This window comes from Dreissena polymorpha, chromosome 4 (genome assembly GCF_020536995.1).
Source record: "Dreissena polymorpha isolate Duluth1 chromosome 4, UMN_Dpol_1.0, whole genome shotgun sequence".
NCBI classification, from domain to species: domain Eukaryota; kingdom Metazoa; phylum Mollusca; class Bivalvia; order Myida; family Dreissenidae; genus Dreissena; species Dreissena polymorpha.
The window spans coordinates 677,070-696,179 of NC_068358.1; the positions used below are offsets into that span (position 1 = coordinate 677,070).

The window sequence follows — 19,110 nt, forward strand, 5'->3', positions numbered from 1 at the left end:
ATCTTACCAGGGTCAAGAACTAATCTTTATGTTGTAGGCCTTGACATCTTTAATGTGTATATTTCCTAAAATTTCCTCACAGATTTCCCATTCTTGACAAGTCTGACACCGATTGATAATTGTTTGTTTTGTGAGGTCAGTACTCTCATCAAGCATAATGGAGTTAACATCTTAGGTTGTAAGTTCTGCTACTAAATCTCGTTGAACTACAGTCTTGATCAGCCTTGGCACTGTATCTCAGCTTATATTTGTATATTTAACAGTGTTTTTTTTCATTCAAAATTGGGTCCGGAACTGGACCCATTCCCAATGGAAAAAAAGTATACATTTTTCCCAAAAGGGATTTAAAAAGTCCCAATGAAAGGTTTAAAAAAAAATATTTTTTTTTTAGATTTCAATATTTTGTTCATCTCCCATCCATTTAAGTTCATATTAAGTAAATATATTAAATTTAATACTGAAAACACTTATATTCTTAATTTTAAAGTGATTTTTTAGCAAAACAACAACAACAATTATTTCCCAATTTTAGTCAAAACGCCGTGAAATTTCCCAATCCAAAGGGACCTGGCCCCATTTCCAAAATGGTAAAATAAACACTGTTTAAGGTGAGTCCCATTAAATCTCTCAAGCTGAAGAACACCAATTACCTTACCTGAGGGCACTTCATCTCTTTCAGCATAATAAACAGAATCATCATCATCCACTTGTTCACTGGTATAACCAGACACTTCACAAAACAAGAGAATGAAGCTTCTGCTTTGGAAGTTAATATTTTCTTCACTCAATCCTTATGTTCAGTACTTTTATTGTGGCTTACTATCATTATCTTTTGGATATTGCATGATCCAGCACTAACCCATACTGTTGTTACATTACCTTTCATACAAATGTTGCATTTAAGGAGTCTTTCCAAACTCTGTCAAGTGTTCATCAACGACAACCAGTTGAAATCATTATTTCAAGGTTATATTTTTTTGAGACACAGAATACCTGCACTGTTTTGCACCCACAATTTCAGAAGCTGTCACTATGTGAGCTATTAAATCTGAGAGTTTATTATCAAAGGCTCTGGGAGTACGTTTATACAGGGCCCTCTCTTGCACCCAGGGGAAGCCACCCACATCACTCATGAGGGGAAATTTTCGTGCAGATTAACTTTTATGGGGGATTTTTTTACTTAGTCTCTCATTACTTCATTTTTTATTTACATGTTTGCACTATATTCATTGCTTTTTTAGTATATTTGACACTCTGACATATTAGACTATACTGTAATGATGTAATATAAAATGAATGTCAATATAATAAAGAGGTGAAACTTCTGTTGTTCCAGCAGTATTTCTCTCCTATTTTACACACATACATGGTCCTTTATTTTTGCAATTTACCATTATCAGTGCTCAAATAATTATTGAAAAGACACATTTTCTTCTCTCATCTCTTAACTAGTCAGTGAATATGTTTTTTTTATAAATATTAACTGTTTGATAAGAACATGACTGTATCGAGTAGCGTGAATAAAATAAGCCTGTTTCATGAGTTTGCACAGACTCTTGTTGATCTTCAATTTCCATCGACTTGTCATTTGATGACGTGGTCGCCGATGCCTGTGTGTGGCTGTCTGTTTTGTTTTATTAATACTATCTAATGCAGTTTGTTTTAAAAGAAAATATATTTTTTGCAGGAAGAAATCGTTTTTTTTGTTAGCTTTTTTTCGATATGACTTAGCATTGTGTGACATTTTATTATCCAGAAACGGTGTAGATGTATAAATCATGCAGGTGCGCGAAACGTAATATTTCCTGTCTACAGCCGTATTGATGAGGCTAGAAAACACTAACAATATCTCTTCAGCGTTACAGGTTTTGCACTGTTTGTTTTCTTCGTTGTTTTTTCTAGGGGGATTTTTTTACACAAAATCTATAGGAAAAAAAAGTATACTTTTTTTGAAGGGGAAGCCGCCGATATTTGGTGGTAAAACGTGCAAAACAAGGGCCCTGTTATATGAGTTCGTGCTTTAGACAGGTAGACATTGATACGTTTTTGCAGTATCACTTTTCCTTAGCATTTTCAGTGGTGATCAAATTGTGCACCTTTGGACAAAAGATGGCACATTACAACTCTCAGCAACCCTTTGGGTTATAAAGATGAGAGTTGAATTATTGCAACTTTAGGTGACACACCAAAATTTCATAAAACAACAAAATCCGTATGTTAATATAAGACAAGTTAAGCTGGTCTATTGAAAATGAAAAGAGCATGATTTTTCGATAACATTGCATTGTGATTTGAAACAGCATATGCCAAAACATCCGTGAAAAAAGTAAAGTAGAAACATGCATGAATAAAATTCTAACTTCGGATACAAAACATTTCGGACAACGTAGAATAACAATGAATTCTGCACACGATTGTGTTTATTGACATATAAGAATATTCTTAGTGAATGAAAGTAAAATCTTACAGCTTCTCTCGCTTGATTAGCAGTGCGAATCGCTTGATAACTTAATTCCGTCATTTTTTATGTTGGCATTTTCTGTCGCGATGATATACAACAAAATGGCGGATATTGTCAACGGAACTCTCTGAAATAATTTGAAAACAACAATACCAAAATTAAATAGTTTTTATATGATATATAGCAGAAATTGATAAAATATACAAAGTCTATGAATCATACAGATGTATAGAAAATTTTCTTTTAAAAGCATTTCGTTTACCATAATTTAGAGAGTAGACCTTCACCTTTAGAAAATTGTAAACTGAAGAAAATTGACGTCGAAGTTTCACTTTGAGGAGTTTCTGCTTGATTATACCAAGTAAAATGCAATATTTCGATACATTAAAAACCAAACTCTCGTTCTTGTGATAAGTTTTATTTTAAACGTTAAACTCGCATGCAGTTAATTCAAATTTTAAAGTTGACCATTGTCAATGCACAGAATATATGTAAAAGGTTACCCTGCACTAACAAAACGTAGATTGGGCTTACAAAGACAAAGTTACATGTTTGTGGGAAGTTTTAGACCGTTGATCAAGCAGCTTGTTGTTCTTTTCTCATGTGCTATCACATTATTATAATCATTTTTCATTTTAAACCACTAGTCCAAATTTTTGACGCTCTTAAATATTAAGCTACTTTTTATATGGGTAATATTTGGAGCGTACAAAGGGTGAAAGACCAATTATGTGGTGGGAATTTTTTGTTCTTTGTCTATATTGTTGCGCAAGGATTTTGTGCGCAACATTCAAGCCCCGATATAAGACACTTAATAACAACGGATTGCAATAATATTTACATACCTGTGTAGATAATTCATTTCTCGATAATGTTCCGTAAAAATTATGTAATGACACTTTGAATTTTGCACGCCTGAGCAATTTAAATCCAACCACTATTCAATTTTTCAATATCTCTCGATTCGCTCGCTGTGTAGATATAAATCGATAACACTACCTCGATGTAAAGCATCTGGTTTAAAGTGGAAGAATAAACAGCGTAAAATACAGTTTGCGTTCGTCTGTTGTGGTGCAGCGCGTTACATAGTAAACCGATGTTATACTTTTCTGGATTAATTTAGCATTGTTTTTTTTTCTAAATTGACAATTAAAAAGTTCTGAAATAAATTACATCTTTTATTTTTATACTGTACATAAATAATATTGATACAGATCGTACAGTATACCGTCCTTTGTAACGTAGAATGTAAGTACATAAAACAAAACAGACAGAGGTGCGAAAAAGACATGCATAAACACTTCCTGAAACTTAGAACAGTGAATAGAAACTGCACCATATCTGTTTTGAACATATGCTTATTAAATCGACAAAGTTTAGCATACTAGATCTAGTTACGTAAAAGTCGGTGTTAAAAGCTCGTGTTAAATAAAATTACGCGTACACGTTACACCGTAATGCCTTCTTCTGATTGGTTCATATTTAAATCAGTTTCATGACATGGCTACAGGTCAGTGATTGTTTTGCGATTTAAGCAGAAGTTTAACTGAAGAATTTATGCCTTTCTAACTTCGAATCGACGATATTTGATGTAAAAATGAACTTCTGAATTAAAACTGAATGAGTTGGTAATGTTATTTTGCAATTTTACGCAAATTGATGAAAATTTAAACTTTCTGGTTTCCACCACAAAAAAGGTCCTTCAACGATGAGACGTTCCAAAGAATTTAGCCCATATAAAAAGTATCTCTAAATTCTTTGCGCGTCTTATAAATGAGACTATTTAAATCACATGCCCAAAAGTTTGTGCAAGTAAAATGAAAATATGGCTAGCATATATTTTTTATTTTCAGAATTTCACTTGGCTGAACCATGTCAGAAAACACAGACTTTGGAAATAAGAGAAAAATTGAATGTAACACCAATGCAGCTTCACCAATTAGCTTTAAGAAAGCAAGGTATGCATGGCAGATCAAAGGAAACAGAAGGGCGTGCCCAGAAGGTGGTGTTTCAACTTCAAGTCAACAAAAAAATGGCAGAGATAAGTCAAGGAACAATACAAGTATGCAAGAAAGTACAAATGCCAGAACTTTTATCCAAAATAATTCTGTGGATCGGAATCCAATTGAAAACCATTTACCTGTGGTACATAGGTTTAAACATTATTCATGTGATCACATTTCCGAAACTACTCATTTGCCAAAATTGAGCACATTTATGCATGCATCAAGTCATGTTCAAAATTATGATTTACAAGAAGATTCAGATGTCATGGAACCATTTGAGGCACAGATGACTACATCTGTCAAACAGCTAAACAGAGCAAGAGAGTGTGTAGATCGCATATGGCGCAGAGAAGAAGAAATGGGCCATGCAATTGTAGACAATATGGTAAATAAGATACTTGAAGAAATGGGTATGTGTCCTGACCTTGAAACAAATAAAGACAAGCCCACAACCATGGCGAAAAAGTTCCTTGAAAGTTGCGGCGTTGACTTTGCTATTGGAAGCCAGGGGCTGAACCCAAGACTTCAACATTTGTGTGATGAAAATGATAATTTTTCAGACATTGACATCGAGGAAAGGTTCACTAGACAGAATTGTGAGAATGGTGGACCAATAGTAGTTAAGACTGAGACGCAAGTAAGAAACAGCGAATTAGAACAATCTGACTATAACTGCAATACATATTCACAAATGTCTTTCAATGACTTAGGGAATTTACCTGATCAAAGGAAAAGTAGGAGGAGAGAAGAAATTGCTTCCAGAAGTATGGAAACAGCTAGTGACAATTTGTATTCAAATACAAGTGATATACCAACAGCAATAAAGGATTCTCAAGCAATAACTGAGACTGAAAAACTAGAGTACATGAATCTTGAGACAATTGAAGATTTGGCTGTGTCAGCTGCAATATTTTCCAGCGGTCTTGCTATTCCTTGAAGTGCTGTTGATTTCTTTAAAATATATTTTTTGGTTTAGGTTTCACACTACTTTAACATCAAAATAAGACTTGTTGGTGAATTGTGCGTAAAATGTATTTTATTTATTTTCATTTAGATATGATATTTTAGTATTTAACTTATAAACTTGGAGTACTGATGTATTCCAAGTTAGAATTATTTCATAGAGCATTAGCCAAAGGGTTTCGTTACAAAACATCAAAATGATAAACTGTTGATAAGCTATTGATACACATGTACATGATGCAAAGGTTTAATTTAATTTTTTATTATAACTTTGGTTTACAATATTTTTATTCCATTTACAGACTATGTTTTACAGTTTTGGAATTTATTCTTGATTTTATTGTTGAACAATTGTTGCATGATATATTTTTTTTGCTTTTAGACAATTTTGCATATTAAGTCTAACTATAAGTCATAACTACAATTTCACCATTGACGTATGCACATCATTTTTAGTATAAACAGATATATTCATGAATACCAAGTTTTATGATTGAACTATTTCTTCATTCATATATGAACTGTTATAGTCAGCATCATTTTGTGGTCTATAGTAGATGTAGATTGTTGAACATTATCTGTTATTGCTGATATCTAAACCCAAAAAATATCCAAAGCATGCAACATGAACTTCTTCCCAAAAATTGGATTAACACCACAGGGCCCTCGTTTTGCACTTTTTACCGCCGAATATCGGCGGCTTCGCCCATGAAAAAAGTATACTTTTTTCCCCTATTATAGCTAAAAATTCCCCCCTCCAAAAAAAACATTTTTTTTATTTTTTTAACTTTTATACCTATGTTGCCTGCTGGTATCGTGCTACTAACCTTTGATTAAATGTATATTTATGTAAATCACATTAAAATATTATAGTGCAAACATGTACAAAAAAAATGAAGTAATGAGAGACTAAGTAAAAAAAATCCCTCATAAAAGGTAATCTACGCAAAAATTCCCCCTCATGACGGCTGTGGGTGGCTTCCCCTGGCGGCAAGAGAGGGCCCTGCACCATCACATGCATTACCTGATTTGTTCTCTTCTTCCATGCTATTCTTTGTTTGTATTGGACATGTACCTTCATGTTTTTTTGTCTCAATGAAGACCATAAAAAGTTTCTTTTATCTAACATATCACTTAGTTTAAACCTATTGATTTTAGCTCTATTGCATTTAAAGCTTTAGGCTTATTGAAACACTCACTTGTCCGTTTCCTGGTACTATTGAGTTTCTTTGGGGGAGATCGAAGGAACGCTCTCAGTTGGGATCCAACCTGTCACAACATATCCACTATGGCACTGTGACCTAAAGGTAATAGTCATATTTGACATGGTAACATCATATCAATTATCATTGTGGATTGTTCAACCTTTATAAGTACTTAACTGTATACATGATAAGTATCTGATTCTCCTTGCGCACATAATGATATGTAGCATGTAGCACTTTTAAATATTTGTTAATTAGATAAAAGTTGTTGGTGGAGATTGTAAGGAATAATATTAGTAGTTTTCTTTCATAAGTCCATAAAATAAATGCTGTATTTGTGTAAGTCATACTTAAGATCTTCTAAAAAATATGCAGTTATTGATCTATTTAGTTTATGTTTACGAGCAGGTTTAAGCTGTATTATTTCGGTAATAAAGCCACGTACCCCTATCAGTGTTGTATCTTACTTCATACTTACATTGCAAGTGGGAGTGTCAAGTGAAAGTTTTCTACCCTAGATCTCAGATTCATATCCAGGGTTGCAGTTTCACCTTTGAGATCGCATGTTCATCCGTAACTAAATTCAACCATTACATTTTCGGGTTTACCTTTTAAGCCTTCATTCTTACTGTATAAATAAATAATATCACTCCTTTATTCTAAGATCGGTATACCGCTTTGATCACAAGTGTACCTAGATCTCAGATTCACACCCAGAGTTGCAGTTTCACCTCTGAGATCGCATGTTCATCGGTCACTAGCATCCTTCGATTTTAGAAAGTTCAACCATTACATTCTCAGATGTACTCTTTAAGCCTTCATTTTTACTGCATAAAAAATCACTCCTTTATTCTAACTAAGGTATACCGTATCGAGCACATGTATCCTTGTATTATATTGTGATTAACCCATTTATGCCTAGTGGACTCTCCCATCGTTCAAAATTGGAACAAATTATTTCCAAAATTAGGGATGTCTAGTGTATTTATTTCTATATTTATAATATTACTTACAGAAATTCCTTTAAGCAAACAGCGCAGACCTTGATGAGATGCCGCATCATGCGGCGTCTCATCTGGGTCGACGCTGTTTGCCAAGGCCTTTTTTCTATACGCTAGGCATAAATGGGTTAATGTAAATTCTACAGCCTCCAAACAGCGAACCATAATCTCTGAATGTCATGTGTTATTTGGCGTATCGGGTTTGCCTCCCATAAGACAATCGCAACGCAAAAACGGATAATGCACCACATAAAGTTATTCGCACGGAGCTCTCAAAGGACGTTGTCCATTATGGTGCTTTGAAGATTGTATGGCCCCTTGTCGTGCGAATGTTGACCAGAGCAACGTGAGTTTGATGAGTGTTATACGTTTGTTCAACTCATTTATGCTATGCACGGGGCCCCTGCGACGGGTGTTTGCACAATTGCGTCGGTTGCGGCGAACATGCCATGTAGGAAAAGACGCATGATCGACGTTCGTCCGACGCAAACTCGACATCGTGTGGACGAAACGCGGCTCTCACCAACATTGTTCACTTTGTCTAATGAGCATATCCGCAGATTACTACGTGTCTTGACATGCAAATGTCATACGAATCATTTTTACCTGAACATGTTCACCAACATCGGATGGCACAGTTCAGAAATCAAAATAATATTCTGTTTAATTAGTGATTTTCTTAAGCGCACACTACTGCTCAATATAAAGGGAATTCGATGCTTAGTTATTCACAAAACCATATTGCCTCGTCCAATGCCGATTAGAAAACATTTTGTGTTCTTAACACATCTTCCGGTACAAATGTACCGGGGAAGTCCCGTGAAAGTCATTCGACAAAATATTTGGTTCATAACTTACTACTAATAACCAAAATAAGGAATGTACGTAGCGTACTCGGTGAGAGAATTTGCTCAGAGTTCCGGCTATGGCGTACACTCATAATTAAACTACCCGGTACATGCATATACATGTATATATATCTGGGCCTACAGTATTTGTGTATGATTAAAATTGAATAGGAACCGTTGCGATGTTTGGATGTTGTTGTTTTTTCGTCTGAAATTTCTACGCCAAACAATACCAGGACTACTTGTACAAACAATGGAAAGACGTTTTTATATCGATTAATACCGATTGCCTTGGTCTATTTGGCGTCAAGTGGCTGAACCCACAAACGACTTAGTCGCTTCATCCTATTAATGTAAGAAGCTTTTTAGTTCTGGAACTCAACGAAATCGATGTCTTCCATGGGCCGTGTGCGCATCTGGTTGCTCGAGCAGCCCTGCTGTAATGTTGCGGCACGGTGCACACATGCCCACTGCAGTTTAGACCTATATAGCAGTCAGCACAGGCTAATCAAGGACGACACTTATCGGCTAAACTGCATTTTTAGAGTTGACTTTCTATAAACGAAAAATTCCATTAAAGTGGAAAGTGTCATCCAAAGCGGAAAGTGTCATGCGGAATGCACAGGCTAATCTGGGACGACACTTAACGCACATGCATTAAGCCCGGTTTTCACAGAACGAGGTTATATTGATATGTTGGGGAAAACATCGGGACGACCCAGGGGAAGTTGACACATTATTTTATTTGGATTTATTTTCCACCGTAGAGCCAAGCATTTGTCGCGTAATCCCTAGGTGTGAGATGCAGTGTGTCCAGCAAATGGCCCGATGGTGTCGGGCGTTCACGAGATCTTAAATCCGACCAAAGTAAATGATCCCGGAACAGGCGTAATTTTTACATCACGAATAGTTCCGGGGGTAAACGTCTTTGATCGGATTTTGGATATTTTCCGCCGCTATTTCCCCTCCCTCGAGGAGAGGGATGTTGGGGGCATTTATAATATTATGATGATCGTTCAATATCAGACATTTTGTTACGTAGTTCTTATTCATTATAATGATAACATATTACATTTAATTAGACGTTAACGCGATTAGAAATGCTACATAAGGTTTGAAAAAACGGTAAATAGTTTTCATGGTTATTTGTCTACTGAATTAAATTCACGGTGTAATTGAATAAGTAACAACATGTACACAATTACATATTTCTTCGGTTATGACCAAAATGCATTTCAATATTTCGCGCAATAATTATAGATAAGTAGGTGGTCACGCGTTCAGTAATAATGTGTTTAAACAATTCGTTATCTTGTTATATTGTTCACTTTAATCAACAACTACTAGTAGAACTTATGTCATGTTGTGTCTGTATTACATGCTACGCCATTGCAGAACACAGAGTTGTTCCTGACAAATCTGACAGAAAATACTCCATTCTAGAACAATGTTTCAAGTCTATAGAGTCGACTCAGTAGATCGAAAACTAGGATCTCTATATGTGTTGATGTTGCTACTGTACGTACATTCGTTACTTTTTAAGTAATATCCAAGACATTGAAATTGCATAGTTACACGTGAGATTTACGTAAATGAGACATAGTCACGATAAACACGTATACGTTAAAAGATAAAAATAGTACAGATGCATGGACAAAGGTGAATAGGTTATGCGGCCTTAAATAATAAAAGAAAGCCGATGATCCAAAAACCGAAAACCTCCGCGCGCATGCGCATTAACTATGACGCCTCCACGGATGAGATCACCGCAGAAAAGCAGGTGCAAATACAGAGGTGGCTTACCAGCGTGGAGCGTCAACAGCCGCCACCGGAAGTGGCCGTGATGGACGCCACTGGGGCAAGTCAGAAACCGCATGTTGATACAAGCGATGAGGAGAAGCTGGCGTCCATAAAAGCCGCCCTGGAGCGTCTGGACAGCGGCACGGTCGCGAGAAGTTTCAGTGGACGCAGCAACGGTCTGTCTACATGTGTTATGATTATTTTTAACATGTAAATTCAATGCTGAACCAACTTTAAATTAACCGATGCAGTGCTAAACCGTTGATTGTTTTCTCCTTTTTAATATGTTGCGTTAAATTTGAACAAAACCGCACAAAAATATTTATTTATATGCGACTTTAAACTGATGTTAAACATTTCAATTCATTTTTTATGTTCAAAATTTTAATTCATGTTTTATTTGTGAACACATCGATGCTAATGCTCGTTAAACTTAAATCATGGTTTCTAGATAAGCGAACACCCTATCCATCTACACCGTCTAGAACGCGCACGTACCTTCGACTCGATTTACCACTTCCGGTTCGCGCATACCGGGAAGCTTGCAAACGCATGCGCATTCAACCACTTCGACGGGTTCTGGGTCAGTTTGGGCGAACACGCATTATTCTTAATGACCTTTGTATGTCGTCCTACGACGTTCGAGCAGCATGCCATGGGTTAAAGGTAAAAAATATGTCCAATTTAGCGTACATTAAACGTTAATTAACAGCATGCATGGTCTACTTTTAGTTGAAACAAAATACCGGTGTAACAACCCGTTTTGCAATAAACCCGTTTTGCAATAAATTTATTGCAAAACGGGTTGGAGTGTCTTATTAATTCAAATGGACTGGAAGAGTTAAAAGGAAGTTTCAAGTGTTGTATTTAAACAAAAATTGTTATAAAAATAGACAAAACTGTGAGTTAAGACTTAAAATGCATGAAAGATGATGCATTTCGAGATTTACTACTAATTGTTTCATATTGATTTGAAACGGTATAATGGAAGTTTTAAATGTTGTCTCTAACGTAAATATGATAAAACAAGGCTGAATGTTTATATAAAGTGATGTTCACCAATTTGGGAATTATGTGAAAAATACCCACAAGTGCATAATTTTATTGCAAAACGGGTTGCAGTGTTTTATTGCAATGTGCATTTTTTATAACAACGCGTTGTGCACTAAACTCTTTTTGCAATAAAATCATTACACATGAACTTATTCATTCAAATTTATTTGAAACGCTGACGAGAAAGATTCAGATGTCGTATATATGGAGTTTGTATACATATAATAAGACAGAGGTGTCAGATTCGACCTAAAATTAACAGACATTGAAAGTGACCAATTCCATGAGTAAATGTGATAAACAAACACAGAATGTATAATTGTATATAAACAGTGATCTTAACACTTTCATGATTAAGCGAATTTAACCCAGAAATCCAATAATGTTATTACATAACGGGTTGCAGTGTCTTATTGCGATGTAAAAAAAGAAATAAAAGCCCGTTTCACAATAAACTCGTTTTGCACTAATACATCACACATGTACATATTGACTCCAATTGATTGGACACTTTTCGAAGAAAGTCTCAAATGTTGTTTATAAGGATTTTTTTCAAAATAAGACAGATGTGTTAGATTCGACGAACAAATAAAAGGCAGTTAAAGCGAGATTATACGATTTTGTCAAATATTTATGAATTTATACAGTCGAATTCGCCAGCATGTATATCATGCATGTACGACGTGAATCATAATTTATTTGAGTGCAGATTCGTTCATACGACACACAGACACAATTTTGTTTTACGGATCATTTTAACGAGTATCTTCGTCACAATCGGCTCGGGGGGGGGGGGGGGGGGGGCTAATTGTCTTTGCTGCATTTTATGAAATTCGTCTTCAATGTGTAATTTTTCTTGCCTGTTTTGTGTTTTTGTAACATATTTTTATCAATATATTACAATTTAACACATATAAAAATCATATAATCTCGATGAATTTCATGAGTAAATGTGATACAACAACACCGAATTGTTGTAGAAAGTGATTTCAACCAATGCAAAACTTAATTGAAGAAAACCGAGAAATACAAATATTTTATTGCAACGGGTTAGAGTGTCTTATTGCAATTTGAAATTTTCATAACAACCCGTTTTTCAATAAACCCGTTTTTCAATAAATTTATTGCAAAACGGGTTGGAGTGGCTTATTGCAATTTGATTTTTTTTACAACAACCCGTTTGCAATAAAATTAGTGCACTTCTGGGTTTTCTTCACTTCAGTACGAACTTGGTTGTAATCACTTTTGTAATGTTTTATCATATTTATTAAATCGATAACTTCCGATGTCGTTTTTGTTTGTCTGCACTTATACTTATATGTTATTTTGAACAAGAAAATCCGGAAATACGACAGTTTTTTAGACTTTATTTTCACAGTTTTCTATCAATGTGAATCATATAGAACATGTGTGATGCGTTTAATGCAAAAAGGGTAATATTAAAATTTACAAATTGCAATAAGACACTCTAACCCGTTTTGCAATAAAATTGTTCACTTCTGGGGTTTCTTAACTTAATTTCGAAATTGGTGAAAATCACTTCATATATACATCATTTGTTGATTTATCATTTTTTCCTTCTAGACGACATTTGAAACTTCCTTTATACGGTTTCAAATCAATTTGAAACAATTAACTTAAATATGTGATAATTTTATTGCGAAACGGTTTGTTACACACAATCTTGACTTAAGCTCCAAATTGGTTGATATGACTTTCTATATACATTATGTGTTGTTTATCGTACTAAATCTCTAAATGCATCGCCTTCAATGCCTTTTAATTTTTAGTAGAAATTAACAGTTTTGTCCATATTCGGAAAAACTATTATTTAAATACGAGATTTCAAATTTCCTTTTAATGTTTCCAATCCATTTGAAAACATTAATACATGTGTAATTATTTTATTGCAAAACTGGTTTATTGCAAAGCGGGTTGTTAGGAAAATTTCCAATTGCAATAAGACAGTCCAATCCGTTTTGCAATAAAATTATTGCAAATCGGGTTTATTGCAAAACGGGTTGTTATAAAAATATCAAATTGCAATAAGACACTCTAACCCGTTTTGCAATAAAATTATTGCAAATAAAAGTGCGATGATTTTATTACAAAACGGGTTTATTGCAAAGCGGGTTGTTGTAAAAAAAACAACAACATGCAATAAGACACTCCAACCCGTTTTACAAGAAAAATATGCACTCCTGGGTATTCTTCACTTAATTCCCAAATTGCTGAACATCACTGCATATATACATTCAGCCTTGTTTAATCAAATGAACGTTAGAGACGACATTTGAAGCTTCCTTTTAACCGTTTCAAATCAATATGAAACAATTAGTATATATGTGATGATTTTATTGCAAAACGGTTTGTTACACACAATATTGACTTAAGCTCCAAATTGGTTGATATCACTTTCTATTTACATTATGTGTTGTTTTATAATACTAAATCTCGAAATGCATCGCCTTTAATGCTTTTTAATTTTTAGTAGAAATTAACAGTTTTGTCTATATTTGGAAATACTATTATTTCAATACGAGATTTCAAATTCCTTTTTAATGTTTCCAATCCATTTGAATAAATTCATACATGTGTAATTATTTTTTTGAAAAACGGGTTTATTGCAAAACGGGTTGTTATAAAAATAGCAAATTGCAATAAGACACTCGAACCTGTTTTGCAATAAAATTATTGCAAACAAATTTGCGATGATTTTATTTCAATACGGGTTTATTGCATAGCGGGTTGTTATGAAAATTTCAAATTGCAATAAGACACTCCAACCCGTTTTGCAATAAATTTATCACAATTGTTGTTGTATCACAATTGCTTATGAAATTGATTACTTTAACTGCCTTTTATTTGTTGGTCGAATCTTACACCTCTGTCTTATTTTGAAAAAAAATCCTTATAAACAGCATTTGAGACTTTCTTCGAAAAGTGTCCAATCACTTGAAGTCAATTAGTACATGTGTGATGTATTAGTACAAAACGAGTTTATTGTGAAACGGGTTTATATTTCTTCATTTACATCGCAATAAGACACTGCAACCCGTTTTGCAATAACATTATTGGATTTCTGGGTTAAATTCGCTTAATCATGAAAGTGTTAAGATCACTGTTTATATACAATTATACATTCTGTGTTTGTTTATCACATTTACTCATGGAATTGGTCACTTTCAATGTCTGTTATTTTTAGGTCGAATCTGACACCTCTGTCTTGTTATATGTATACAAACTCAATATATACGACATTTGAATCTTTCTCGTCAGCGTTTCAAATCAATTTGAATCAACAAGTTCATGTGTAATGATTTTATTGCAAAAATAGTTTAGTGAACAACGCGTTGTTATAAAAAATGCACATTGCAATAAAACACTGCAACCCGTTTTGCAATAAAATTATGCACTTGTGGGTATTTTTCACATAATTCCCAAATTGGTGAACATCACTTTATATAAACATTCAGCCTTGTTTTATCATATTTACGTTAAAGACGACTTTAAAACTTCCGTTATACCGTTTCAAATCAATATGAAACAATTAGTATTAAATCTCGAAATGCATCATCTTCCATGCATTTAAAGTCTTAACTCACAGTTTTGTCTATTTTTATAACAATTTTATTTAAATACAACACTTGAAACTCCCTTTTATCTCTTCTAATCCATTTGAATTAGTAAGACACTCCAACCCGTTTTGCAATAAATTTATTGCAAAACGGGTTTATTGCAAAACGGGTTTATTGCAAAACGGGTTGTTGTAAAAAAAAATCAAATTGCAATAAGACACTTCAAACCGTTTTGCAATAAATTTATTGCAAAACGGGTTTATTGCAAAACGGGTTGTTACATATCGGTATTTATCCAATATGTTTATATTGTAATGTGTTTATGATGTTTATTTAATTTCGATGTGATAACACATATAATTACTGTAAAGGGAAGCAATAACTATTTTAATGAGCGCATGTGTTAAAGTATGAGGCCTCCGCCAGCTACCTGGACCTCTCCGGAAACACCCTTGGGGAAGCTGGATGTGTGCACGTGCTTGGCATGCTGGGAGAGAACACCAACTTCACGGAAGTGGTTCGTACAGAATCGTAGTGATTGGGTGTATTCTGTTTTAAATTTATCAATCGACTTAAACATGCAGTTGCAGTCTGTAGTATCACGATTTTGAGAAAGATAAATAACGTTTTTAATTGCCTTTAAATGACTTCAGAGTCGATCATACATAATACCTAAATTGGATATGACTTGTCACAAATATAGGCGGCTTATGGATGGTTATTAACTGTTTTAAATACTAACGGGGCAATGTTAAGATATCCTGAACTATTTATTAGCGCCTGGCGGACAACTGCTTGAGCGGTGCCGACATAAAGGCAATTGGGAACCACTTCCTTTACAACAAGGTCATCACGGTGCTCGACATTTCCGGTAACAAACTGACGGACGCAAACGGTGTCGTGGTGGCTAACATGATCAAGGTAACCATACTTACATTTCTATTAGACATTAAAAATTGCTCCCGGTTACTCTAGTTACCTTAGATGCATGACACGATGATAGCATTCACCGACCGACTAAACCGACTCAAATTTCAAACCTGATTGTTTTTCAAAATTCTGAAGCGCACTTATTTACGTGTCCACACAATTTTCATTTACTTTGCCGACACATATAAAGGATTTTTGCAATAATATAAATTCAAAGTTGGAACGCATATCTGATTTGTACTGCTCTCATGAGGTTAATGCATTTTTATGCCCCCGGTTGAACTGTCAGTCCGTCAGTTTGTGCGTCCGTCCGAAAACTTTAACATTGGCAATAACTTTTGCAATATTGAAGATAGCAACTTGATATTTGGCATGCATACGTATTTCATAGAGCTGCACATTATGAGTGGTGAAAGGTCAAGGTCAAGGTCATCCTTCAAGGTTATAAAACAAAATCCGAGGGAAGTAACAAGCTTTAAAGGGAGATAATCTCTATTTTATTTTCACAAGGGACGTAATATTTTTTAAAGGGATATACACAAATTTAATTCAAAGCGGCGCAGTAGGGGGCATTGTTTTATCTGACAAACACATCCCTTGTTTACATTGAAAATGCACGCGTAGTTCATGCTTTGTTTTGCTATACACAGGAAAAAAGCGCATTAATAATGTGTAAATGTCAAATGTCACGTTATCCATGAACACCGTAATGTTCAGTTCTCAAACGATACTTACTTTTGATTCGTGTAAAATGTTAAGTTATTACTACTATTACTAGTTATTATGATAAATATGATTAAATAAAATCTCACACCTGCGGTTTCCGCATACAATTAATAAATTACAATGAAAGTGTAAGGTTTCAGCTCTGTAGTTGAACATCATAATGTGCGTAGAAGTAGAACGCTTCAACAAGGAGTACAATTAACCATGTTTATTGCAACGAGCAAGCTGTCAAACCTATTTTTGTCGTTTTGATATGTCCGTTAAAAGACGTAAAGAATTTATAGAAAATCAAGACCGCGAATTGACATTATTCCACAGTGTATATTTGATTGACGATGGTCGCAAATTATGTTTGGTTATTTGCGAGCGTTATAATATCATCCATATACATGTATTGAGAACATTTGTCATGTAAGGTAACTTGGCGTTCGTTTCGGTTTATTCAAAATTATTTTGCCTGCTCGTTTTTTGTAAAGGTGTTATTTTTCAGATGTGTGTTTGCTTGTTTCCATATAATTGGAAACAATAATCGAAGCTTGTCAATTGTTACTTTAGCATTTCAAAATGAATGCGGGTTTATAAACTTGTTCTATTTTTTCTCCGTTGTTTCTGTCCCTTAGCATAATTGATGAGCACACACGAAAAGATTTTTTTTTGTATAACATATACACCAGAAACTTTATACTACATGTACATATAGTTGTATAATATTTGTTGACTTCGATTGGGATAAAACATGCAATACATGTATTTACATGGAACGAATAAACCTTGCTAATACGATTTAGTCGTTATAGAAGATCGTGCGTCGTGTCGTTGGTAATTGTTTCCTTGAAACCTACGTCTGTCGTGCGTCGCGTTGCATTTCGTCGTTGTAAGTCCACAGCTTCCAGTCGACAGGACACGTTATTGTTCGATATATTGCAGAGAGAGCGTCGTTGATTATGTTCGTGTGCTGAGTTGAATACTAGTAGCTTGTGTCAGGTTGTCCGATCGATGCACGATATTCAATGCGATACACGATACGGAACTCGATATTGATCACCAGCACCAACCCACGCGAGAGACACCAGACCCAAAGACAAATCTAATAAAAATGTTGGAGGTCCGATAACATTTTTAGGATTAAAGGGCCTCCAGTCTGGTAAAAAAGTTCCATGCGCCATTTTACTTTCATAAACAGAGAAAACAGATAGAAGAACATTTTTAAAAATGGTTGGATTATAGATCGTACTGTTATAATAATATGAACAAGTTATTACAAATGAAGAAATTTTGTCTTCTACACCCATTCACACGTCTAATATGGATAACTGTTAACATACACTAGTCTATATCATTATTACTGAAAAATGTCCGGTATTGTCTGGTGAGTACTTATGATTTCCACAATTGGCAGAGACTTAAGGCCTGTACTACTTCACAGTTTTCACATGGGTTGAACACTTGACAACGACCAACGACATTCGAATTTCGATGAAACATTTCCTGCAAAAACATAGAGCGACATTTATATATTTAAACGCCATGTGTCTTTGTAAATTGTCTAATGGCTTTGGTAGTTAAGGAGTAACTTATCGTGTATCGACCAAAAATGGAGACAGGAGAAAGTCCGTGTGGCATAACCGGTTTCAGTATCGTATAATATCACAGGTTATATTTAGTATTGATACAAGACCTTCTAATGGGCACAGATGGTTAGTGTGTGGCTATTAATTAGTAAAAACATCATAACATAACATCATTTTGAATGAAAAATAACCAAATTATAACGAAAAATCAACTTCTCTGAAAATCAATGTCACTATCATATATATATATATATATATATATATATATATATATATATATATATATATATATATATATATATATATATATATATATATATATATATATAACAATGAATTTCCTTTCTGGAAATGTACATATCTTGTAATAGTGTTACACATGCTGGGTCAAATTTTAAGAAATAGCACTATACACAAATCGTGTGACATACTCGTCATCGATCTGACCCGATCCAAGACTGAAATGTTCACGGAGTAAAGGGGATTTTGCCTGCAAAGTTCACGGACCTCGGTACCATAATTCAATAAAACGTATGAAAAACATATTCTTACTGTTCTTGCATTACATTATGCATTAAAACTAACTGTCCAGCGCCTTTTGAAACATTTGTTTACATACATTTCAACTGGCCGACATTTTAAGCATACGAGTGATTTCATTGGTCCAATTCAAAGGTGTGTCTTTACACTCTGAATATTTCATACTTGAATCAGACCAGATCGACGACGAGTAGGTTACGCGAGTTGCGTATCGTGTTATTTTTTAAAATTTGACACAGAACTTGTAAAACATATTACCAGATATGTACATTTCCAGAAAGGAAATTCATTTCTGCGTTGAATAAGAAAGAGTTCATGGAAATCGCTGCACAATTGATGAAGTTATGGTTGTGCAAAGCGATGCACCCTGATTTCGCGGGATTTTGAGTTGAATACCTTGATATATATATATATATATATATATATAT

The 19,110-nt window shown here is 34.4% G+C and overlaps 2 protein-coding genes across 10 annotated transcripts in view; one reads left to right on the plus strand and one right to left on the minus strand.

Moving 5' to 3' along the window:
• Window positions 1-2,587, minus strand: part of LOC127876193 (katanin p60 ATPase-containing subunit A-like 2) — a 68,391-nt gene extending 65,804 nt beyond the window's left edge. For all 9 annotated transcript variants that reach the window (XM_052421228.1, XM_052421227.1, XM_052421226.1 and 6 more), the window contains exon 1: window positions 2,468-2,587. In XM_052421228.1, the coding sequence (XP_052277188.1) occupies window positions 2,468-2,521 (54 nt within the window). In that variant the 5' untranslated portion in view covers window positions 2,522-2,587. The remainder of the gene's footprint in view (window positions 1-2,467) is intronic.
• Window positions 2,588-2,716: 129 nt separating this feature from the next.
• On the plus strand, window positions 2,717-7,085 carry LOC127876203 (uncharacterized). The gene is made up of 2 exons (XM_052421259.1): window positions 2,717-2,822; window positions 4,315-7,085. Exon 2 carries the CDS (start codon window positions 4,334-4,336, stop codon window positions 5,402-5,404), a length of 1,071 nt encoding a protein of 356 aa, XP_052277219.1. The 5' UTR covers window positions 2,717-2,822; window positions 4,315-4,333; the 3' UTR covers window positions 5,405-7,085.
• Window positions 7,086-19,110: the final 12,025 nt, after the last annotated feature.

Coding starts and splice junctions, on each gene's coding strand:
- LOC127876203 (XM_052421259.1), top strand. CDS start 4,334: ATGTCAGAAAACACAGACTTTGGAAATAAGAGAAAAATTGAATGTAAC.